The 26,550-nt window shown below is 42.9% G+C and overlaps 1 protein-coding gene across 2 annotated transcripts in view; it reads right to left on the bottom strand.

Moving 5' to 3' along the window:
- Window positions 1-26,550, bottom strand: part of iqsec3a (IQ motif and Sec7 domain ArfGEF 3a) — a 107,518-nt gene that overhangs the window by 41,289 nt on the left and 39,679 nt on the right. For both annotated transcript variants that reach the window (XM_030440735.1, XM_030440736.1), the window contains exons 3-4: window positions 12,834-13,506; window positions 1,874-3,159 (exon numbers count right to left, since the gene is read on the bottom strand). In XM_030440735.1, the coding sequence (XP_030296595.1) occupies window positions 1,874-3,159; window positions 12,834-13,506 (1,959 nt within the window). The remainder of the gene's footprint in view (window positions 1-1,873; window positions 3,160-12,833; window positions 13,507-26,550) is intronic.

Genomic DNA, 26,550 nt, shown 5'->3' with positions numbered 1-26,550 from the left:
AGCAAACACAAACAAGCTTTTTTGAGACAGACGTGTTTTTCTTCTGCTGACAATTTGTGAAGCCACAGAGGAAAATGCGATGGGAGTTGGGTAGTGGCATGAATACAAGAGGCACCCGCATCAGGTTTTTCACTTGGGTTTCTTGGCATGAAAGATGCACTTTGAGATCGGCACGTCGTACCTGACACGAATGTCAAATCAATTGGAACATCAACTTTTTAAATATAAAATGGGAATCTATTGGGCACAAACCACCTTCATTTAGCAGGTATTGTCAAATCATAGCTTTGCTAGCAGAGACATTATGAGAAAGGAGACTGTATAACATGTATAAGCCGGACCGTACCTTACCCCCAAAGCCAATAATCTATGACTTCCATACATCAATGATCACAGCTGAACCAGTGCACACTTGATTGACAATTTCAAGCACTTTGGTGCAGCCGCAGGACTTCTAATGGAAGAGGAAGATATCATTAAAGCTGTGTTTGTTCAAGCGCTCTGGTGGGATGAGCTGATGTTGTCACATTACGGTAAAAGATGTTGGTGTTTAACTGGTGATTCAATACAAGTAGTTTTTGACCTGGTGACCATTAAAAGTGATTTATGGCTCCCTCTCCATTTATTTAGACAGGAGCCGAGTCTTGTTAGCCTGAAACAACCGGGGACGTTGCCAAGATGGCTGCCAAGTGGCGAGACGCTGACGTCAGGCACACAACTCGTCTGTCTAGGTTTTGATTTTTCTACATTTTAAAGCACTGTGCATTGCTTCCAAGACCAAGGGGCATATCCCGCAACCACAGTCAAGGTTATTGTAGACAACGTAAGCATTATAGATATTGGTTAGTCCTTATCCTAAAAGCCTTCTCTTTCTTTCTTTTAACAACAAAAGTTTAAATGTTTAGCTTGAAAATACATAGGCTGAACAATGCTGTTTATCTAGCAACATGTATTTAATTCAACTAGGGGGGATGCTAACTTTTAGCATGGGACATGTAGCTTTAGCCCTGTGGCCATCTTATTTAAAGGGACTGTTGAACTTTTGTGCTGAGCTGGAAGCCGGTCATAAGCTTAGCGGACTCCATTTCTAAACTAACGTTAACTAGTGTTGCTTTCCGTTAGCAGGGCGGAGACAGCCACCGAGATGAGGTTTTCGAGAACATGAATCATATCACATGTTTTAGACTAAAAAACAAACAGACAGTTGACAACTAGAAAAGAGAAGTTGGACTTTGTCTAGACCTACCTATTTCTGAAAGCAAGGGCCAGTTGTTTTTCAAAAACTACAAAGCATCTTTAAGTGATAACTCCTTTTATCATTGTAAAGTGCATTGTGCTGTAACTGTATCACTGTCTCATCTCCGCCGGGCTTTTTCTTCATTTCCTCTTACAGATCAATCTTCACACACTTCTCTCCCTTCCTCCCTGTTCTGATTTGTCTTTCTGAGAAGAAAGAGAGCACCTCAGATCTGGCTTGGGGTTTGGGCTTCATTCTGTTTGTTCTTTCAACACAATGGGGACCAGTGAGGAAAAGTGCTTTTCTTTGTTTTTTGAGTCCAGAGGGCCCCATCAAACTTCAGGTACACTTACAGGAGTTACAGACTGTTTCATAAATCTCACTGTGCTTATGGTAATCTATCCATTCCAATAAAACCACTGTCCTTTCGTCACAATTCAAATAGTAATCACGATATTATAAGCTTGTTTTAAACAGAAAGAAAAAGGAGTGAGTCATTTTACTCCTCTAAAACCTACCTAAGAAAAAAATCTGAACAGATCAAGAAAACAAGTCATCTTTGGGATCATTCATTGTCTGTTTCACTGCAGTTCATCATTTCAATGCACAAAGAATGAAAATGCAGCGGCTACTCACACATTGAAGAGGTTGAGGCCGATGCGGTAGAGGCGTTTTCGCATGACATCAGTGGACAGCGTGGGTGACTTACAGCTGGCGGGGTTCTCACAGTGGTAGCGTGGCAGGCTGAGGATCATGGCCTGCAGGGCTTCCTTGGACGAGGCTTCAGATGTGGAGCGTGCCTCTGTCGACGTACTGCTGCTGCTCATCTGCTCTGAGCTGTTGTCTGCTGTCTCCGAGCCAGACCTCTTGACCTCCAGCGGCTCCACCATGGACGTGCTCCCCATCACTACAGCCTCCTGTGATGGAGGCGCGTAAGGGGGTTCTGTGGGTGGTGGTACCACCATCACAACCTCCTCTGGGCTTTGAGGGGCTGCCATTTTATCCAGAGGGGTTAGGGGAGGTTGATCATCCTCCCCTAGCTCTTCTTCACTCGGAGGAGGAGCAGGGAATTCAACATCCTGCTCGCCTTCTTCTATATCTGATTCAGGGGGCGGTGGGGGTTCTTGAGGGGGCGGTGGGGGATCTATAGGTACAGCTGGGACCTCTGCAGGAGGAGGAGGTGGATCATGTGAGGGGACAGAAGGAATAAAGGCTGGAGTGGAGTTTGTTGTTGTGGAAGTAGATGCCACAGTGGTGTAGGCCCCTTCTTGGGCACAGCTTCCGATCGTGACAGAAGTGGATGACTCCAAGACTGACGACGAAACTCGGAAGTTCTGGCTGTCGATCTGCACTGTCACATCCCGGAACGCCATCATTAACTTGCTTGCGCTTCTTGACAGATCACTTGGGTCCAGCGGGCCTTGAGGAGTCGTTGACTCTCCCACACCACCTGCCTCTCCCACACCACCTCCTACTCCTGCTGCTGCTGCTGCTGCTGCACTGAAGGAGTCGGCACTGAACTGATAGCCGCCACCTTCTTGCAGCGAACACATGGTCTTCAGGCTCCAGTTGCTGAGTGCATCATCTATGGACTTTGCCAGCGACTGGACCTGTTCAGTGAATGAGTCTTCCAGGTCGGTCAGGCTGCTACCAACCGTGGCAGGCAGAGAAGGTGAGCGCACCAATGGGATGCCTGCCAAGTTGCAGCCTTCTGCCAGGGCCCGTTCAGCGGAGAAACCTTCCGTGTTTTGCACACGGACCTTGCGCAGGGAGATTCGTCGAGGGAGACGACTCTCGAGCAGTGAGTTGCGGATCTTCTCGAAGTTCTTGCTGAGCTGGTACTGGCGGAAGGCGGTCTGGATCTTGCAGGCGGCACGGCGGGAGATGAGGTGTCCACCGTATTTGAGCTCTAGCATTTCGATCTAGAAATAGAAGAAAGAACACAGAGGGAAAAAGATTGATTGCCAGAAATTCAAGAAAGAGATGTCATCAAATTCGGACACACTGCAGTCACAGATAACTGCCAGGACTCAATCATATTTGACAGTTACAGCTGCATGTTTCTTTGAAATTGCAGAACAAACACGGATACACAAAGATAAGTAATAGGACAAACTCCCATAATCCCCTGGTAGCATGCATGTCATGCCACTACCAGTTTTCCCCTATTTTTAACGTTATCTTGCTTGCCGCGATGGTGCATGGAAGATGAATATGGTATATGAGTTGAAAAGCAGCTCAACATTAATAGAGGAATGGGATAATTGTGCTGGGGAAAAGAAAATAACTCAAATCCCTGAGGATGAAAAGGGTTGTAAAGTCCAATTTTTGGAAGAAGTAGGCAAAATTCACACATTGAAGTGCTCCAAATTCAAATTATCACACTCTCAGATAGTTCAGTGGTTCTATTTTGCAGGCTGGCTTTGTGATGTGTGTATTGAAACCATATACAGCTCGGTCAAAGCCACAGTTTAAACGAGAGAGCACAGCAAAGGCTGACTCATGGCATTTGGACAAACTGTTCATTTCCTCAGCAAATAGAACTCATAATCTCTGCGAATTCCATAGAGGGGCCCTCCACGCAACTTTAAATTGTCTGAAACTGAACAAGCCATTAATCTTGCCTGTGAAAAATTGCTCAAATACTGTGGGAAATAGATAGAGATGTAATATAGCCATCCTCATCTGGCAGCAGCTCAAACACTAGCTGAGACCTCTTTGAGTTTCCCAGAACAATCAGGGTGTGGGTATCTTTGGAAGTGCCCAGAAAGAGCTCTTATCTTCTCGAGTCACTCTGAAATCCCTTTCATTCAGAGTAAATCAATGAATATAATTCTCTTTCTGTTCTAACTTTATCAAGGGCACGAGAGCGGAGGAGGATTCAGTTTTGAAAGAAGAGCAGTGTCACATTTCACAAACATGAATAAATGTACATGTTCTATATATAATTCACAGACCGCGCACATTAAAAATAGCGTGGCATTCAATTCTCGGAAATAGAAATCCTTTGCTGTTCTCTCCCTCAGTGTTTTGTTGTATCAGGGTTATGTGTGCCTCCCCTGTAAATTCAAATGCAGCAAACGATGGCCACAGAGGCCAGGAAGGATCAAAATGTGACTTTTAGCCGCTAATCTCCTCTCGCTTTAGCTCTGGACAAAGTCACCCAGCCACCTTGTATGGTCTCCTGATAGGCCGTAATGCCTCAAGGGTTTGCAATTTGTGATAAGTGGTTGGTTCAACAAGATGCAGCCTCTGCCGTTGTCACTGGAGGATTGGAATCACATACAAAGCTCTTTAGAAAAGTGGAATGACACTGAAAATCCATCTTATCTACTCCATTTACATTTCACTGCAGAGCCTCTGCGAGCAAAGTGAGACGTACGGAGAATATTAAGGTGGTCGCTGAATAGGACGCTGGTTTGGAGCTCTACTGTATCTGCGGATGGCGACTACTCTTGCAGGCTGGTTGAACTCAGCCTGAATACTCATCACTCTTTAACTGGGTTGTTCTGTGACTGCAGTGCGATGACAAGGTTAGCCTTATCGCCACGGCTGCGCTCCTAAATAGACTTTGTTTAGGTTTAGACGCAGTGGTAATATGATTGACCTCATTACTCGGAAAGGTGTCCCTCATCAAAACAAATTTGGCAGAGAGTTCCACTGCAGAGGTGCCCTTGAGTGTGAGAAAGGGCCGTCAGCGAGGCTGCGTTTGATTAAATGTGGCAGTCGAGCTTGTTTGTTTTGCCTTCTGCGTAAGCCGGGTCGGGGATGATGAATAAAGCATTTGGGTCACGTTGTTTTCTTTATCAGAGCGTGTATCTGATACACTTTTGCCATTCAGATGGAATTACAGCCACCAGGCCGAGCTGGGACATGATTACGGAGGAAAGGGATCATGGAGAAGAGGAACAGAGTAAGAAAAAAGAGACAGGATTTGATGCCAGTCTAGCCAGTGTGCAGACCCGAGATGTGCTGTTATACTTTAGTTAAACCCCTCTATTTGTAAAATGTATGCTGACATTATCAAGTGGACCTAGTCAGGCGTGGCAAGTTTATCGGTGGGAGAGAGTACACAACTTCCATGCATAAAGAAAACAGATTGCAGACAAGTTTTAGTTTTATCTCTGTCCGTGGTATTTGTTCGCAGTGGTGAGGGGGATGTGTGAGGGATGCTAGTGGCTTGTAACGGCCCAGTGTAACTGTCCATAGCTATCATGTTCTAACTTTAAGCCTTTTAAGTATTTATGCCAAGCGGGAAAATGCACCAAAAGATTTTTCGGGATCCACCTGGTGAATGTAAATCCAATATTCACTTTGTTTTTGCTCCATGTTTGGTCTCCACCTCCTCCTGAGGGAGTGATCTGGCTCTTAAGCTGCTAAATCTTGGAAAGCCCCTGCATCAGAAACCGTGGCCCTCCCAACAATATAACAGACTCCATATTTCCACCTACAAATCTGTGCCAAGATTCATTACATTCCTTACATGGGTGATGCTCAGACACTTACTGAAATCAACAACTAACAAACGAGAACTTGGAGAGAAAGAATCCGCTGCTAGAATACGAACCAAAACTATACATTTTGATCATATTTCCCCAGTCCTTCTTGTACAAAGCAGATGTGACTTTAAGATTTTTACTGTTAAAGGGGCTCTTTGCAACATCTGTGTTGTTCAATTTACGTTAGCGCAATCCATATATAAACTGATGTTAGCTAATGTTGCTTCCTGTTAGCAAAGCAGAGAGACTAACCGAAATGAGGCACTGTTGTGGAAAGTCCATCACAAAGAAATCCACAGTCCAGCAGCATTAAACAGCTTTGCGATTGAAAGAGATGGAAACAGTCTCATTTTTCACACCATATTAAAATACGCTCAGATTAATGCAAATTGCTCCAAATTGTTACGTAGAGAGCTTTCAAACAAACCGGAAACTGCTTTTGTTTGTCGTGTAATTGATGTCAGTTGAGTTGCAAGAAAGGTCTCTCACTGTTTAAATCAGAGGTGATCACGGTGTGGTCATTTCACTGTAAATCAGCCAGCCAGCTCATGTGGAATAGAATGTTATGTAAATGTAGAACATGTACGGCATTAATGTTTGGCATCGAGGCTCTGATGTCAGCGATGACGCATACCCTCCCAGGAGGAGAGCTAAACTCAGAGCCTACAGGTGGATACTGGGGTGGAGGTGGTGAAACGCTGACAGCAGCAGCGGCAGCACGCAGCGGTGTAGCTTCCAGCTGAAGGCTTAAATACACCACTGTGATTAAAACGGTGCACTGGATATGTGTTGTGAATGACGTTTCAGTGTGGCTGCCTGAACTGGCTCGAGGTATTTCAGGGATGATTATCGTGTAAGATATTTATGGCGACAATAATCGGAGCATGAAAACTTCATACGGGTACATCCTTAGTTGGGACTCGACAACTGCACAGAGAGCTTAACATGCGTAAAAAAACAGGAGGACATAGTACAGCTAAAAGATAGATGAGCAGAGCACTGAAGAAACAAGAAACAAGAAAACAAGCGGCTCGGGCTATTGAGGAGAAGGTAAGATATAGAAGGAGCTGCTGGAGTGGCACTGCTGAAAATCCCCCCCATTAGCCGACTGTCAGTTCTACCTCTGATCACTTCACTAAGCGCTGATGGAGAGAGATTATGGCGGTTGGGAGAACGGTGATGGCATTGCTCTGTTCCACCAGGGTCTCTAAATCGATTTTGACGGGCAGATCAGCACCATGCTGACCTCGCGTTCCCATTTGAATGAGATGGAAAAAGGTGGAAAACGAATCAGCACAAATAGGCACGACAATGCAGTATGTGGTTCGACGTGAATGTAGAACATGCAGGATAATACAGAGAGGAAAAGGTGGATTCTTCTATAAAGGATGGATGAAAGCTAGTAAATAGGACATGTACATGAGGGATGAGCACATACACCATTATCCGTATGTGTTTAACCAACTAAATCTTGTTGACAGGCTGTTTTCATGTCCGTCTCTGCAAGGGGGGACTACCGGAAGTTGTAACTTTAAGCCTGAAATCAATGTGGGTTGATCGAAGTTTCTATATTTGTCATCTGAAACCTATTTAAGAAATAGCATCAGAAGTGAGCTTCAGATCGATATTTTTCATCACAAGAGGAAGAAAACAATTTACAGACGTAAGACAAAGTTTTTATAAACTTGAATGAATAAACTTTGGTCAGCTACCCAATGAGGATTTTTCTTCATCACACCTTTAAACTCATATGATACTTGTAGTCTGTATACTCATTTAAGCTCATTACTTCCCCAAACCTAATGTAGACTTAGTGTTAAGTTGAACCTTTTAAAACTGGTTGAATTATCTAAAAATATCACAAAACTGAAACCAGAGTTGTTTTTCTTCACTCTTGGTTAGGCATGTATGCTCATCTTTAAAAATGTGACTTTAAATAAAGCCCTCTGTTATTATAACTACTACACTTAACTTTATAAATCACTCTAGCTGTAAATCTATCCCTATCGGAGTCTCCCGCTAGCAGGAAAAGACTGATATGCGTGAGAAAAAAAAGCAGATTATCAGATCTCACATGCTGCAGAAATAAGGGGCAAAAATGCAAAACCGTGATTATTAGCTTTCATGCTCATGCACACTGTCTTACAGCACAGAAACATCTGCATGATTAATGAGATGATTATATAACAGCAAAACTGGGACACAACTAATGCTGACTGCATTACAAAATGAGGATGACAATAAAAGACTTGATGTCATCAGAAGATGGTGATCCGTTAAGCTGATTCATCCTTGACCAAAGTCAGTTACTGAAAAAAGGGCAGCGGTTACCAATTTTGAGTCATTCCCATCTTCCAATGATCCTTGGTTTAACAGTTATACATACTGTATGTGCTTTTCCAGGGCCCTATGTTCCCAAGATGTATATGATACATAATGAGCACATGACAAGGGGCTCTTATGTTCCCAGCAGTGTTGTCAAAAATATCGTTGTTTTGATGCATAATGATTCAGAATATTTGAAAGGTTTGATGAGATGCGCTGCCACAGGCTTAGGTTGGAATGGAAACGGCAGGAGTGTTGTTTGGATACTCTACATTTGAGGCAAATGAACAGGGAAAGACAAAAGGATACAAACATGCCCCATATGCAAGTGTCGCTACACACTAGTGCTAACGAAAGGTGCTAATGTAACCCAAATTCGGCACTTGAAGGACCAACTCTAAAGAAATGGATTATGGTCAGAAGTAAATTCACTTAGATGCTGTTTTACTCATTAACCTTTTAACAGAAATCTAAAATGTTATGGTGGAAAATGTGTTGGTGTCATACCAAAGATAGAAATTTCAGTCTCGTAACTGTACTAGTTCTTAGGGTCCTATGTTCCCCAGATTTTAGCCCATCCTGACGGGTATGTAGGTCGACTGTGAAAGAAGCCTATCACAACCCATATTGACCTTTTTTGGTTAGCGGTGACCTTTTGTAGCCGTGGTAATTATATCAGCAATAAAGGAGGGAGTCAGGCGATGTACTTTAAAGAGCGACAAAGTCCATATTAGGAGGTAATCAACTTATTAACTTAGGTTTAACTTAGTTATACCCAAAAACTACTAAGTAGTCTTGGTGCCTTAGCCTAAGCGAACAGCGAGCACACGCCGAACGTCTCAGTAGGGTAAAACAGTCATGTTGTTTTAAGAACGGTGATATATGTCATTTGGGAGGGACTGGTAATTGACATGTTGGGTCTTTTATGTATTTATATGACACAAAATGGCATGATTACGAAGGTTCCTATGGCCAAAAGATCCTTTGTTATTAGGGAACTACTTGGAAGACTTTATCGACTCCTCTCAGTCAAACAAAAACCTAGAATCTCATTAGAGTGGCAAAAAACTATGAGGTGATACATTTTCACTGTTCTCAGCACCGACCTATTGAATAACTGCCCTCACATTTGCTTATCCATGCCTTTTTGCATCAGCAGTTTTAAGACAAGCCACTGAACATATTGAACATCTTGATGTAAATCAGAAAAAGAAGTTCTCAACTGTTACCCTGGCCCTTGTTTGAATACAAGCCATCAAATGAAACTTTTCATTGCTGAATGTTTAATTTTATGGATATGCCTTGAAGTGCCCTTTCATGGGAACCACATCTACTCCAGCAGAAATTAGCAGCAATTACAGAGCAGGAGGAGTCGTTTAAAGTAAAGTCTCATCACCGATCACTTCAGCAAAGACTGAACTTGCATTAATTACTTTTCCAAGACCTCTCCATTTGATGAGCAAATATAGAGTCAATTTGTTAGAGCTATATCAACAGGGGGGGAGTGTGGTGTTCCTAAGGCTTTCGATTAGAGAATTGTTAAAATAACATTGTGACATTGAGACTAACCTGTGTGACACTGGTGGCATTGGGTTTGTGTACTCATGGTCAACTCATGTTACAAACTAAAGTCATGTGCTAGTGATGTATCAGTGTACCAATGAAATATAAACATGAAAAAAAGGTAATTCAGGCACCTCATGGTGATGGGAGCAGCAAGGATATCTCCAATCAGAGATTAAACAAACTCTTCTCTATAAGGATATGTTACTAAATGTCCACCTACCAAAAAAGGAACTACATTGATAAATGGTAGTATGAATTTTGGAAATGTGTTTATGATTTTCTCAAGACCCATACTAGTCAATTAATATTTTGGAAACTGGCTCTGAAAATTACATTTTTCAAATGAAGTTAAGGACTTTCATCTATTTTAAAATAAGCTATAGGTTGGTTGGTTGGTTGGTTGGTTGTGGATGGATGGATGGATGGATGGATGGATGGGTCGGTCGGTCGGTCGGTCGGTCGGTTGGTTGGTTGTTGGTTGGATGGAGGGCACAAGGAGGGATTACACAAAAACTAATAAACGGATTTCCACAAAACGTTGTCATCTTACTTCTGTAAAACACAAATTGTATACTTAAATGAATGAATGTGTGTTTCTATATATAAAAAGCCACAAAATATTGCCAATGAAACAGGAATCAAATGCTAATTTACCAGCTTTTTACAATAAAGCAAAATGTGAAAGATTTGCTTTAAAAAATTGAACCGGAGGATGAACGCTCAATTTAAAGCAGGTTAGCTCTCAAATAATTCATCACAAGGTTTTTCCAGAGCAATAAAGGTATCACCCCGATCCAATTACCCTGACATTGATCTGTAGACGCATCAAGCCCCTGCAAGCGCAACTGCACAGACAGAAGATCAATCTAGCTGATCACGTATCTCCAGCATTGTTGACAGGGAGATAGTGGGAGAGGAGTGAGATTTAAAGAGTAAGACTACAGATGTGAGGGAGACACAGGTTAGAAATTGAAGTTAAAAGAAGCTTTAATTTTAAATATGGAAGTGATGAGTGAGGACATGAAGTCAAAACGGAGTGAAAATGGAGCCGACAGAGAGTGAAACAACGCTCAAACTCAAATAGATTTGGCCAATCGCTCGGAAAATGGATTTTGGTAAACACCCACCATAATGCTTCAGTAGCTTATCTTGTAGTTTTTTATTTTCTCTTCTTGTTCACAGAATTTAAACAAATATTGGCATGAGACAAATGACTCTGACAGTGTCACCTCTGAATAGATTTTCCTCACACTCAACGGACGATGCCCTGAGACCGAGAAACACTTAACACCAGGGCGACTTTTGTAACCGATTGTTCTTGGTTATTGATTAAGTGTGGCCAAGTGTGACGCACCACGCTTACAGGGACAGTTATGGAAGTCAAGACTTAAGGGAGGGAACTCAGCAACCTTTTGTGCCTCATAAGAAACCAATTGACCTTTATACATTGTAAAAGCATGCATGATTTGTACTTGTTATATTAAGGTCTGCAACAAATGAATATTTTCCTAAATTGTATAAGTGACATCTACAAGTGACTTGTTTTGTCCGATCAACAGTCCATCAGGGTATAAAAAGACAAAAATGCGGCAAATCCACAATCTGTATCTCTCATGGATCTGAATCTAATGATTCTGGATTTAATGATTAACAAATCAATACCATCGATGCCAGATGCTGTAAGGAGTACTTGTTGTTTTATGTGTGTTTGTGGAGTCAGTTTAAAGTGAACTTAAACGTCCAATATGTAACGCTAGCTGTAGCTGCCGTTAGCTAGTTAGCTTGGTTGGCCGTGCATCTAGCTGTCTAGACTAAGAGTTCTGAGCAACGAGGTAGAGTTGGTGTTTACACTGGTAGCGATTTGGACAGAGTGGCCTAAGGCTAGCTAGTTAGCACGCTAACTTCAGTAGACATCTCCGCAACATGATACATACTGTAGATGTCATAACATGAAACTGGTGACACCCATAAAATCCTTACAATTGAAAAGCTGCAATCAGGAAAAGTTAGATATCCAGAATTGTAGTCCCTTGCATGGATCAAGCTCCAAAACCACTAGATCCTACATTTCCCACAAAGCAACTTTCATTAGACCCTATTCTCTTTCCAAACACTCTCTTCTTTCAAACCCTACACCTCCAGCTAGTAGTACAAACTGTATGGTACACATTTTAGGTCTCAATCCTAGGTGGAGATAACCCGGATGACATCAGCGTGACATCATTAGGGTTATTTCTTCAAACATCAGAAAGCTCCCCTTCAGAGCCAAAGAGGATATCATATGGGACAACCGTTTCTAAACTGCAGCCGCAGAAAACCAATCAGGAGCTCCACACGTTAGACACAAACTGTGCTGCCTTACCTGGTCGAAGATCCATGGACTGGAGGATGGTGATTGGATGCATGACAATGAAAAACGGATGGCGAATGTTTGATGGCTCTTGAAATGGAGATGATTATGTAATGACTTCCAAGCCCCTGATGAACAGCGTGATAAAGAGCACAGACATGAGAACATGAAAACGCATGTTTAAAATACAGTCACAGTTCAGAGACACATCAGTTTCGGACAAAATTGGTTTAGCTGGCTGTAAAAAGATAAGAACAGATAACAGTCACATGCTTCTCCTCAGAGGAAACGGGGGGCTTTTCATCATCGAGAGCATCTCGTAAAGCAGCAGAGAAAAAGACAAATTAATTCATGCAATACAAACTCAACTTGTTTGCACATTTTCTTTATTTTACCCTGATGTGTGTGCGTGAGCGTGTGCGTCCTTGCCAAAAAAAGATTAATTTCCACACAAGTTGCTCTGCTTGCATCGGATTACAACACAACAGTGAAATACTTGCAGATAAAAATGTTTTTAAAAAAAGCACTCTTAGAAAACAACTTTTACAATCCAGATTCGGTGACAGACAAAACCATGTGACGATGTGGATGAAATGACGACATGGCGATGACAATGACGGTTCAATGACGATGAAGAAAAGGAAGCTCATCATTAGTTGACACAGTTTCGGAAAAAAGTTTAGAAGCGCCGTTAGGGATCAATACGACGGACAAACAGGAAATAAAAAATCTCTTTAGAGAAAAAAAAAAAGAAAACAAAGTCCTCCTCCTCAGACGGAACAGCACAAACATGTCAGACCACAAGACGTACAGTACACACAAGCCTCCCCCTCCCCCGACCCCAACACAACCCTACCTGCTTATTTTTGAGGTCAAGCGAGAGCTCATAGTCGGAGGTGGTGGAGTGCGAGCCGGCCCCGTTGCTTCGCACCCTCAAGGGCGAGGCCGTGTGGTGCAGGCTGGCTCTCCTCCCCGCCCCACCTCCTTTTGCTCCTCCCCCTTCCTCCTCCTCCTCTTCTTCCTGTGCTGCCTCGGCCTCAAGCCGCTCGGCCCACTGTGCCTCCTCTCCTCCTCCCTCTTGCTTTCCCTTTGCCTCAACGACTTCTTCCGGCTTTTCCTTCTCTTGCTCCACCACTGTCTGCTCCTCTCTGCAAGGCGAAGGGGGTTTAGGGGCGTCCGCTGCTGGTTCCTCAATCGGAGCCTCGACTTGGGGCTGAGGCTCGGGCACGGGCTCGGGCACGGGTACGTGTTCGGGTTTGGGTTCAGGTTGAGGCTCGGGCTGAGGCTCGGGCTCCGGTGCAGACTGGGGTTCCGGATCAGGCTCGGGCTGAGGTTTGGTTTCAGGTGTCTGTGGTCGGGGCTCCGACTGTGGCTGTGGCGGTTGAGTCTGTGGCTGAGCCTCTTGCTGCTGTTGCTGGGGCTGTGGTTGTGGTTGTGGCTGTGGTTGTGACTCGACCTCACTCTGCAGCTCCCCCTCTCCTCCCTTCCCTTCCTCCCCCAAAGACGAGGAGTCTGGAGGAAGGTCATCGCTGCAGAAAGGAGGAGAAAACGCAGAGTGAGGTTGCTGCTGCATCCGTGGTGAGCTCTGACCTCTTCTCCAGGCTGCCTGGGTTAGTGGTAAGAAGTTGACCCTTTTTTCTTTTCTTTTCTTTTCTTTTTTTGTATGATCTCACTCAATCAGCTACCAGTTCATCATCTGTCTACCTGCACTGTTCTGTCTGCTCCTCTTGTCTGTCTACACACTGACAGACAATGAAAAGAAGTAAAAAAAAAACAAAAAACGTACAGCACAGAACAGCTGACAAAAAGCACAGTGTGTACAAGAGTGAAGAAAAGATCAAAAAACGGTTATTTATTTCAGAAATCTTCAGAGGAGAAAAAAGGTGGAAAAACAAGAACGTTGACAGCCAGTAGTGACACACACCCAACGCACTCACACACACGCACACACACACATACACACACACACAGACATGGGGGACAGTCATGCAGCTAATGTCCCTACGCCTCGTAGACCATACTGTATGTGTGCTCGTATACGTGAACATATGAGTGTTAGTGTGGGAGGTGGCTTTCTATGGTGTGATAACAACAACAGGTGCAACGTGAAACACACGGGGGAAGGTGGCAATCTGGGTTTTGGTTTCATCTGTTTCTGAAAACCAGCAAGGACCTCATCTTACTCTCTTTTATTTTGTTAGTTTTAGTCCAAAAAACGACCTATTTGACTCTTTCTTTGTCTCGATTTTTGGCATTTTTGAGACACTTGAGTCCCGCTCAGGTATAGGCTGGTATTATCTCGATGAAGCAAGCCTTTAATCACCTGAGTCGAAAGCTTTGAAATGGTTTAAAATGGCTCGGACCTTATCCTTTAGGGTAAACGTGCCTGTCAAATGACGTTCATTAAAAGGGCTTTAAAGGTCCAATTTGTAAGTTAGATGATTGTTGAGTCTGGGTCCCAACCCGCTGGTGGCCAGACCAACCAACCCAAGTCACAACACAAGCATCAGTTTTGGACGACCTGGGAAACCCAAAGCAGTATACAACAGCTGTTTAAGGTCAAACAAAAAAGAGTTTACTCTTTACCACTAAGCTTCCATCTCTGTAGGAATCCTTTCCAAAATGTTGTCAGACATTTCTGCGCAACAGTGGTAAAACAGTGGCAAAATCAAGCCCTTTTTGGTGGGTGTTCTTTGATGGGTGCATTTGCCCCAATGGATTACATTGCAGCCACTGCAGCACGTTTCATGGCTTTTGTACATACTCGTCATTTACGCACCAGAATATGAAAAAAATTGGACCGATATAAATAGAATTGCTGCCTCTGTGTACCAGTCAAGTCTCTGTCCCTGAGCTATTGGGGCTGAGTAATGGCCAGAGCATTGTTCACATAACATTATGACGTCACACTGACGTACCATTTTATGTGTAAAGATTTGCTGTATGTATCATTTGAATTGTTGAGTGATTGTTGAGCCACAATGTCATTTGTGACCTTGACCTTTGACCTTCAAACACCAAAATCTAATCAGTCCATCTTTGAGTTCAAGTGGATGTTAGAGACAAATTTAAAGAAATTCCTTGAAGGCGTTCTTGAGATAATCTCCCTCACAAGAATGACAACCTGAAAACACAATCCAGCTGTGCAAAAGCATAAGATTACTCTCTATGGTTTCACTGTCATTGTTACAATTCATCCTAGCGGCAAAGGTTTTTTCTAAAGCTCATGAATCACAACAAAAGTTAAATTCAGGGGGAATGTCATGATAAGTATCAGCTGATCTCCTTGAAAGATCTTTCTGATCCTGAGTAGGAGCAAGGTTTACACTCTATCTGACAGAGGTTGTACTAAGTGTTGGCATGATAAAGACATGATATTACCCTGAGAGAGACTTTATTTTTTGCTCTTACATTGAAACCAGGACAGTCAGGCTGGCATATGCAGAGCGCTGCAGATGAAAATCGGCATGATTCCCTCCCGAGCGGGGGGAGGAGGCTTCAGAGAGACGACAAACTTTTGGTCTCAATTGCGGAAATCTGTGTGTTTGCAGAAGTTGCAGAGATTCGGGGAAAGGGGAGAAAAATGTTACCTCGACATACCTCCAAAAATGTATGCTGGTATTTCTGCCTAAACTTTTGCAATCCTTCATAAAAGTGTGCTTCAGTCCAAGACCAGAGTACATTTCTGTGTGCAAGCAGTCAAAGATTCGAACAGATTCGTGCTCGGCAGAAAGAAAGAAAAAGAAATCCCGTCTGCTTCCTCTTCCTGCACAGGAGGCTCGCTTCTCATTTTCCTCACACATGGCGGCACATAAGCTCGAGCAGAAAGTATCTTTGGCGGGGATATAGCTGGGTGTGCAGCTTCAAAAATAGAGCTCGTATGAGTAATGAATAATGAATAGAGAAATAAAGTCTGCTGCTCCGTCGCTCAGCTGCAGGTGAGCGCTTTTTTTTTCCCACTCTTTTGTGCGAAAAATAGACCTGCCTGGAAAAACAGAAGACGTCTTTTAGGAGGAGAGTGTCGCCCGCCGTCTCTGCTCGCAATGAATCTAAATGTAGTCCTCTCCCATTTGCATTTTTCGCAGGAGCGCTTGTTCTGCTGAGAGATAATCTGACGACCAATAGGCTTCTTGTGGCCGGATTTGGGCCTAAACTCCGATAAGGGAGCCAAAAAAAGTTACACAAACTTTGGATAAAGTGTTTCCAAGGGGGATTATTTGAGAAGGGACACCATGAGTCTGATAGTATAATATATGCGTGTGTGTATGTTTATGTAAAGCATAAGAGTTATTGTAAACAACTTCAGCAGCTTCGGTCTGTCACTCACACTCCCTCTCTGCATATCATCCCCACTCCTTTCATCCGTTCCTGTCATGCTCTCCGTCCGAACGTCTCTTCCTGACACTCTCGTCCTCCACCAGGTAAGGAGATTGAGCGGTTCCAGGTGTCAGCGGGACTGACGAGGCGGAGACAAGCCTCTGGATGCTGCCTCTCTCTCTCTCTCTGACTCTCATCTTCTGAAGCGTCAGTATCCAAGACGGATGAGCGCGGCGGCCTCCACGCGCTCCATCCAGAATGTAATTACAGTGTCCGCTGACGTCTCCTGCCCCCTCTGCCATGATCGCTAACAGGATGGTGCTGAAGTCTGACACGAGGTGAGCTCAGGTGCGGTCCTGTTGGTGCGTGCTGTGTAGTGAGTTTACCACCCAGGCAACAACTCACAATAGCAGACCTGCAAAGTATCTGTCTGCTAGAGTAATGTTAATCAAGGACTCTTAATTAAAGGGCAGCACAATTGATTTACAGCTCTGAAGTTCAGAAAGAAAGCTGGTATGTAAAAACCTGCCATTTGGTCAGAGGAGGAAGAAATGTTTAACTTCTTAAGCAAAAGGTAAATCCACTACAAACAAAAGTCAGATGTTTTATTATTATGTTTTATTATGCAGTTTCTACCACTACGGGTCTCACATTCAATACTGAATAACAAAACTTGGTAGCCTGGGATCATGGGAGTTGTAGTCTTCATTGCTAAACAATCAAAATTGCCAATGAATGATCAAAGTATGTTACTCAGTCAGATATGTTCATGTCTGGTCGAGGGGAAAGCGACATGCTAACTGAATGTTACTTTGAATTCTCTGGTTCGAACTTTGTTGGACATATTGGAGATGATGTAAGTACACAAATCAGCAAGATATATAGCATTTTAAAGCAACGTTATGTAACATTCATTTTACCCTGATTCCTGCTTAAAGCTACATTAGCTGCTACTACAGTAGTATAAAACACACAAATCTCTGACCGAACTGTCAATGTTCCAGTTGCATGGTTGGTAAATGTTTTGACTTGACCCTTGTGAGTCTAACACTGTAATGCTAACTCTTTTAACAGTGACATCAGAGTAGTATTGATCTACATAGCTTATTCTTGACTAGAAAATGAGTACACATACTTCCTTTAATGTCTCCCTATTCCTGTAAAGGGGAATTTCACCAAATTGAAACTGTAAGACAACACTTTGGAAATGATTCCTTTAGAGATTAAACTTTTTTTGTGTTTAGAAAGTAATAGCTGTTTTATTGCTCTTTTCAAAGCCACCAGACTCCATTGACAAAAACAGTAATTTTGCCTCAATCAATAAACACGTTTTGTATGTGTTTGTCATTTGGAATATAGGGTCTAGGTTTAAAATATTGTAATTAACCTTTATATATAATACAATTTGTCCAAGGACTAAATGGGCAGATAGCTGTGCTTCGATTGTTTTGCCTTGTATATAAAAATGTATTCAACAACCAGGGTGAATGGTTCCATTGGGGGGAGAGTAAAATTATGATAAACCCGAGTCCCGGTGCTGACTACAGCCACCGAGCATCTGGTGCACCATCTGTAAAGGTGATGACATCCGACAGGAAGACCACCGCGGTTATGCAGGAGGTTCCACTGATTATGTCTTCAGCGTGAACCTTGTCGCTGTGGGATAACTTTGACTTTCATTAACCTTGATCGCAGCGCTTTTGCTGCATCATCAACATCGTGGAGGTGTGCAGCGGCAGCAGCAGGGATGAGATATCGGCCCGTGCGACCAGGGGGGTTCAAAGGGTCTGTACTCTGGTGGACTGCAGCCAGAGAGTTGCTGAAGAGGGCATTATGGGAGGAGAACCGCATCAGCAGAAGTCAAATGAGATCCCGGAAGAAGCTTCTTGCTCGCTCGAGAAAGCAGTCTTCTTTCAATCTTAGACGTGGATTTTATAGAGAAATATTTGCAGCAACAACAACTTGTTTCACTTTCTGTCTTATTTCCTGCCTCTCGAATTCTTTTTCTCCCAAAAACCAGGCAGGAATCAGTCTCCTTGTCACTTATACTGAATTCCTCTTCCTCTCCCGCTTCCCCTATATCTGTTTCTCGTACTGCTCATAGAGAATTAATCAGTTCATCAGGCAGAACACAAGGGCAGACTGGAGAGCAGAAGCTCCTGCATAAATAAGCGTATTTCTTTCTTCCGACACATGCGGAGGGTAATGTATGGGGGTAGATTTGCTGAATACATCACTCGGGTGTATTTGAAATTCATTACAGTCGCTGCAAGGGGGAAAAACATGACTGAGTGCCACGTGGACTGAAGAGCATTCAGACTGTCAACATGTTACAATGCTGAATTGTTTTAAAGGAGTAAAACTTTGAAGAAAAACGCAAAAGACATTGAAAAAAAAAAGTCACTGTATTTCAGCAAATTCGCTCCAATCTCACAGTCAAGCTGCAAGAAATACAGAGACACAGAGAAGACCGGCTGCCCTGATGCTGTCACAAGTTCAGCTCTGCACCATTTCTCTCCAGACTGGAAATCATCTTCATTCCAGTTCATTTAAGAAGCTCTCACCATGATAAAGAAATGCACAATGTAGCTTCAAATTAGCATTAAGGAAACTGCGGCTCTCGCTAATCACGGGGTCAAGTCGAGTCATTTCTTTTCTGGCCACAATAAATTCTACATAACATGATTTCCTCCCTCTCTTCATTAATCTCTGAGGCGGCTCTTGTTAACCTCCCTGTGAACATGTATTTGCGGCGGTTAAGGATGCGACACTCCATTGACTTTCACGTATTTTGGGTCGTATAATATAATAAGCTGGTGTGAGTGGTCAGGGCTACAATGGGAGACCCTGAGTGTGTGTGTGTGTGTGTGGGAGGTGGGGGAGAGCGAACTGGGAGATGTGGTGTGACGGAGGGCTGCATTGGGAATGAGGAGATGAGGCAGAGTGTGACAGCATGAGTGACAGTCTGATCACACCAAATAATATAAATGTGCAAAAGATCCATGAAGTTAAAGACTTGAGATGTGGGGAGTGTCTAAAGAAAGACAGCTGCATTGTGGGCAATGTAGGATCCGCGAGTCAGGATGTGTTAGACACTGCTGCATTGATTACGACCAATATATGAAAAAAAAAATACTCTCAGCACGTCTGTAGAAAACATTTCTGATCAATAGGAGCTAGTATTAATTAAAGCAACATTATGTAGAAACTGGCATTTTGTGTGATTTGGTGCCCCCATCTTTAACCGGTTTGGAATTAAACATTTTAAAACACTCCTTGGGAATGACGGCCTTGCGAGTCTCTCTGTGTGACTGTCCTTTGAATTAGAGCTTGCTTACGTCAGCTTGCTAACATGCTAATTGTGCTGAGCTGATGTTTTGCAGATGTAATGTTTACCATGTAAATGTAATTCACCAAATACCGTATTGACCCAACTATAGGACAACCCTGATTATAAGGCGACCCCTTTTTTCAAGACTAATCTTCAGAAAAAGACTCTGATAACCAAAATTCGTTTCTCAATAACAAACTCACACACCCTCCTGTCAATCTCTTGGAAGCGGCCGCTTAGAGGACCACGATAAGCTTTTCTCTTACTGTTAGCGTTTTCAGACGTCTTTTTGGACCCACCATCTTCGGACATTACACTCCGTAACTCCATATTTCTTGGCTGGCTGACAGTTGTTTGGCGCCTTCGCTGCATTGATCACTATTATCTTAAAATTAGCATCATAGCTCTGCCTCAGATGTCTGTTAACTTGCCCCACTTTTGATCCACTTTGCTCTGTACAATCACAGCGTCTCTCCATTTTTCATCTCCTGTCACTTCTTCTCCGCTGTGATTGACAGATAACCCCAGCCACAGTGTCAGTGACGTCTCTACAATAAACTGGCGCCCTCTGCCGTTGCGGTCGTGTAGCGACCCAGACAACTATCAGCATGTGTCAACGGTTAGACCCCGATTATAAGACGACCCCACTTTTTCACATAATTTTCATAGAAAAAAACCTCGTCCTATATTCGGGTCAATACGGTACTTGTATAAGCAACATTGTGTAACTTTCTGGTGAAATAAAGCTGATTGTTGAGTGTCTTTCCATCCATCCATCTATTTAATACTATAACCACTTGTCATTTGATGGGTTGCGGGGCGCTGGAGTCAATCCAATCTAAAAAGTGGCGTGGTACGCTGGCCTTGTGCCCAAATCATTCAATACCAATCAAAATCAAATACCAAATGGGGTCTTTGGACCCGAACCATTGACCATAAAGCTTTGGTATTTGTCAATCTGGGAATGAAACTGAACCATCAACTGTCTTTCCCAGAACTCTTGTATATCACAATTTGGTCTGATGAAAAACAAAGGAATCAAATGTTGTTGCAATTATTCCTGAGAGGGGCGTGAATGTGTCATCCGAGAGCTTTTCAGAAAGCCCACAGTGCGGTACAAGAGAACCCCAACTCTATGGAGAATAAAAGCCTAGCATCTAAATGAAATAGTACAATATCTCTCTGGAATCCAACACATCCTTCTGGGCCTCCTTTCATCACCAGATGAAGAGCCATATATCTTGTCTTTGAGTGTCGACTGTTTGCAGTGATCAAGGTCAAACATACAGCAGCTACCCACATACATCTGCAGCACCGTCACTCCCATAAGAGCCACCATCACCCTCTTGTTTCCAAGCAGACAATGAAGTCCCGGAGAGGACTGAGAAAACCATTTCACGTATGCTTTCTGCATATTGTGTAATCTCCTGAGGGCTTGCAGCACATTCTTGGCCACGTTTACCGCAGCTTTAGTGTGGAATGGTGAACAAATATAGCCATGACATGTTTAAATCATGTGGATGAGTCACATGGCCAACAGCATTTTTGCTTTTTTTCCTTCCCCCAAAGACAGAAAGTCGAGGCCGGTGCACTTGTGTATGACTTAGAGTATTCTGGGAAAGGTCATTTTTAGTATTGATCTGGAAAATGGTCTAAAATATTACACAAAATCTGGAAAAGTGGTTAAATAAGCATTAAAAAAAGGCCTGCAGTGAGTCTGGTAGCAATAGCAAACTATGGCTTCCTCTGCTCGGAGAATGTAACCTTGAGTGGACATGCAGTGATGCATGGGACGTGGCGCCCTCTCTCTGCTTTCTGCTCACCCCATGTGATCAATCCTGGAGTGATGGATCGTTTATGGAGATGCCAATCAATACTGCGCTCAGAGACAGCGCCGCTATTTAGCAAGAAGTAGGCACAGAGTAGAGAAGGAAACCTGGCATAAAAGCGAGGCAGTTTGTAAATTCTGTATTTTTATATGTAATCCATACATTCATTCTGAGCACGGGGGGGGGGGAGCCGACTGAGATCAATGTCGACGAGTTTATGTCTCTGAAAGAGCAGAGAGTCAGCCCTCGGCTCTTCTTAAATCCAATGCAGAAATTCAGTTCTCTTTATGGAGGGTCAGATATCGAGATCACAGGCTGAGCAGGTAGAGAGCGAGGATACAAAACAAGAAGCGGCAGACTCAAGACTCTTGCCTCCCGCTGTGAAAGAGTAGGCTTTTTATTTATCGTGTTGAATTTTAAGAGCGAGCGAGAATAGTCACCCTCGAGGATTAAGGAGCAAACTGCTTGCACGTAGAAGCACGCAAGTCTGTAGACACAGACCAGTACCACCACGGGCGTTCCCATGCAATGTCAATGAAACATCTTTTCCAGCGAACAACAGAGTACAGGGTATAAAAAAAACCAAAACAGGTTGGGCTCGTGAAATATGCAAGGCAGGATTTCAAATTGAATCTCTTCAAAAGCCGATGCCCGGGGATGTGGATAAAATGGAAGGAGAGATATAAAGAGAAGGAGAGGCAGTGAGCGGCAGTGGAAATTGCATTGTAGATTTATGGTTGACATACTGCAAATACACAGATATATACAGAGCGAAGTACGCACGGGCAGGACTGCCAGGATGGGAACTGACGGATAGTCAATGTCACAGAATGTCATTTAAAAACCTGGCTGCAAATCTACCTATCTGTGTAAATGAATATGTTTCTATATGACTATACTATACTATACAACGTTTTCTTTCAAATTGAGGAGGTAGGACAAGTAACAATAAGTCCCAGGTCAAGTCCATGTCCTTATACACCAAATTTAGTGTCATATATAAAACCTAAACAGATACAAAGTGGGGTTTTAACATGGTTCTTGCATATCTTGAAGTCAAATTTAATGCTTTTTAAAACATCAATAAATATACTTTAATATCTCAAATTTGACCGGAATATAGTGACATCTTTTCAACATTTAAACTATTAAAAGATGATCCACACTGGATTGTTAACTCTATCAAAAAAATCCACCTTTTTGACCAGAACTCATTATTTGCTAATTATCATTGAACACTAACTACAACTGAGGATGGTGGGAGTGGGAGTAACTTTGTAGGAATTAGGTCATCAACCAAATAACAAGATGGAAAGAACTAAAAAATCAGGGGCTCACCAAAGTATTATAATTCATCTTAAGCAGACAATATTTTTCATGGCAATATACCCAGGAGTTATTGAGTCATTTCACTCGAAACCACAAACATCAACCTCATGTTGCCACCACAGGAAAAATCAGGGGAAAACCAAAATCACGAGGATGAAACTGGATCTCAATCCATCCAAAACCCATCGAGACATTTTCAGTCTGACAGACACTCCCAGCCAGCATGCCTCCGTTTGTTGTTTGTTGGACTCCACACTCGTCATCATGTCCAAAGGCTTGAGTCCAAGTGAAGTCACGACTCACTGCTGTCAAAGTCCTTTTCGATGTTGTTTAGTGAAGCACAAGTCATCAGATTCATGATTAGATGCTGACTCGAGTCGAGGTCATGTGACGCTGGAGAACTTTGTATCCTGCATCACAGATGTTGTTGGGTTTCGGGTCTGAAGACACAAACCTTATCCAAGTGTTTGAAGGCGCCTACATGTGACCATTGAAAAGTTTGAACGTTTTCCAGTATGGACACTGTGCAATTTTCGGAGACAGTGGTGGAAATTGTGACAGCTCCTCTGCCATTTCAACATTTGGAAAACACATGCATAAGTGGACTTTCTGCTTTGGCAAACCTTACAATACCATGTACAGTGTGTTACAGTAGGTAGGTTAAAGCTTGCTTTCGGTTGTCATCGTCTCTTCTCATGCTCGTCTTCTTGCTTCTTACTCACATCTTGTCACACATAAGAACCACAATGCTATTTTTATACCTCTCGGCAAAAGGAAGCTTTTTTTATGGGTGCCTAACAGTGAGGCAGAGAGAAAAGGTTGCGTTCAAGATCAACAATGCCCGAAGAAAAGATCCGGCTGCTGCTTCTCCTTGCTGTGAGTGGAACAAACAATCGAGGCCCCCCCCCCCCAAACACAGATGATTTCACAAGCTAATTGCCTATTATGTGTCCCATCAGGGGGAAGTAACTGTGTTTCTTCCTTATTTGGATCACTTCCTTTCTCACATACTTAAAAATACCCCCCAGGAAGCTTCCCAACACACAAGTCTCTTGTTTGAATTTGACTCTTTTCTATGTCGCTTACTCTTTTAGGCAACATCGTTCAGGACCTAAAGAATCACATCACAGGAGCTTGGGAAATACTTGAGACAGTGAAGAAATAGCTAAGAAAAAAAGTCTGACATTTTGAAGCAAACAAAAAGATATTAAACTAAACTACTGCGCACACGGAGCATCGGCGTATCGATTCCACTGCTCAGCAATAACTTGCTGCAATGGGCTCGTTGACGTTTTCAAGTTGTTGGCTCAAAAAAATATATCTTAAAGCAAATTCGCATTTACTATGTTTAATATCTTTGACAAATCTTAGGGGACTTATACAGCAAATCTACTATTCTATGGGTATTTTTATGTCATACATGCTCAAATCAAGTTTTCACAGGCTTTAAAGAAAGTATATACAGCGATAATATGCTGCAGTATTTTCCACATTCAAAACCACACAGATAACAGATACCAGACAGCTAACGGAGGAGAAGGAACTATCTGAAACTTTTGGAAAATTTGGCCGGAGAGATTGAGACATAGTCAGGATTCATCAAAGGATGGCAAGCCGGGACAGTTGTGGAGGTGGCTGTTGGTTCGTTACATGGGACGGAGTTAAAAATCTTCACGCAAACACTGAGTAAAGTAAAATAAATTACATAAATCACCAAAGGTTGCCCTGTTCACATCTCCCACAGTCACGATATCTGTCACATTCAAGACCAAATTCCCTCTGCAAAAAGGCACAGATTAAACTTTTGATAGGCTGAACTCTGAACTATCATGAGTTCACTTCAGTGCTTTCTACTGAAGTGACTCCTTTATTACTCATGGGCTTATTAAATGGGAGAAGACAAGCCGCCCACCATGGTCTCCAATCTGCCGGGAGCTGCTTCATGTCATGTGGGCGACCATGCAGATATATAACACTTTCACATAAAATGAAATCTCTCTTGGAATTAGCAAGTTTATTCTGGTTAAGGTGCATATGTCAGCCATTTTTTCTGATTAAATTAAAGGCTCCACTTCAAACCTCACATTTAGAGCTGGCTTTAGATTTAGTTGTTTCATAATTTCAAAAAATAATGGTGAAGTGTTACTCCAAGTTACTGTTTCCTAAACCCAGTTCAAGAACAGTTATTGTCAATGCATTCAAAGCTTAGCTAGCCTACCAGCCTATAGCTAGATAGGTTAGCTTTAACCTGAATCAATCACGCTATCATGTATGTAGCCATCATGTGGATATTTAAGAAACCTTTACATGGTTCTCATCCTAAAACAAATAAGCAAATGAATTAAAAAATCATCTTGAAACCGACAACCAAGGAGATGTATGGTAGTATTAGCTTACACTAGCTAAGCTACAGCTAATAATATCCACGGTTTGGGGTTACACCCCGCCTTTCCGAAACCCCGCTGTTCTGAACATAGACTTCAATTCATCGTAATGGCGGGGTTTCCCTCTTTTTTCAAAGACCCCGCTATTCCGAAAAGTCTATTTGGGAAACCCCTTCATTCCGAAACCCCCCACTCCGAACTAACCCTTACCTTAACCCACTTCAGAAATGTGTGGGCGGCTGGAAGTGGGGATGTCAGCACCACGGATAACGGTGTTTAATTTCGGAACAGCAGTGTTTTGGGGGGAGGGTCGGAACAGCGGTGTGTCGGAGTGGGGGGGTTTCGGAATTGAGGGGTGTCGCAATGGAGGTGTGTCGGAATGTCACGGCGTCCCCACGGTTTGGCTAGAAATGGGGAGAATACTTTTGTTTACTACCCCATTTTGTTTTTAGCCTGCCAAAATCAAAAAGTTAGCATGGCGACTCAGCCAACTAGCATAGTAGCAACACTAGCAGCCCTGCATTATTTTCAAGCTAATTTTAATACTTAGTTGGTTACAGGTCACGTTAGAACAACGGGTAACACTAAATCAGGCAATCTTACCACAATGTTGAAGTAACTTTTTTCCATAATTGTTGCCCAGCAGCTTAGCTTTAGCCTGAGTCAAGAATGCTAACAACTAGTAGCCCATAGTGTGGATATTAAAGAAGCTTTTACATTGTTCTCATTCAAAAACAATTAAGCTGAAAACGTTGGCTTGAGACAAACGACCAGGGAGTTTTAACGTTAGCATTAGCTTACACTGCTTAAGCTACGGTTGATGACACAGCTGTATATTTTTGCCTAGCAGATTTAGCTTGAGCCTGAGTCAAGCAAGCTAACATACAAGTAGCCATCATGTGGATATTTAAGACCCTTTAACATGGTTCTCATTCTAAAACAAATAAGCTTAAAATGCTAAAAACTTTTGTTTGAAACAACATAACAACCAAAGAGTTGTAACGTTAGCATTTGCTTACAGGAGTGGAGTTATAACTTATCACTCTACACGACATCCCAGAAAGCTAGAGAGACAATAAGCTAACAAGAATTGGTCTCAGCTAATGTTCAGCTCAGTGTATGATATTCAGATGAAGGAGAAAACAAGCCTGGCATCATGGTGGCGGTGGAAAACTCTATTGTAAACAGGTAAACACCGAACAAAGAGCGAGAGGAGTAAAGCTGCCCATCACGAGCTGGAAAAGGTGGAGGGAAAGATGGGAAGACAGGTGGACAAGAAGATGAGTTGTGTATGTAACACGGAAGAAATACGCATCGAGTGATTCTACAAATGGCTGAGGGAGTTGTCAGACCATCCAGGGAAATCAGAGGCAGCTGCATGGA

This window comes from Sparus aurata, chromosome 14 (genome assembly GCF_900880675.1).
Source record: "Sparus aurata chromosome 14, fSpaAur1.1, whole genome shotgun sequence".
NCBI lineage: Eukaryota > Metazoa > Chordata > Actinopteri > Spariformes > Sparidae > Sparus > Sparus aurata.
This window is presented reverse-complemented; position numbering and strand designations above follow the sequence as displayed.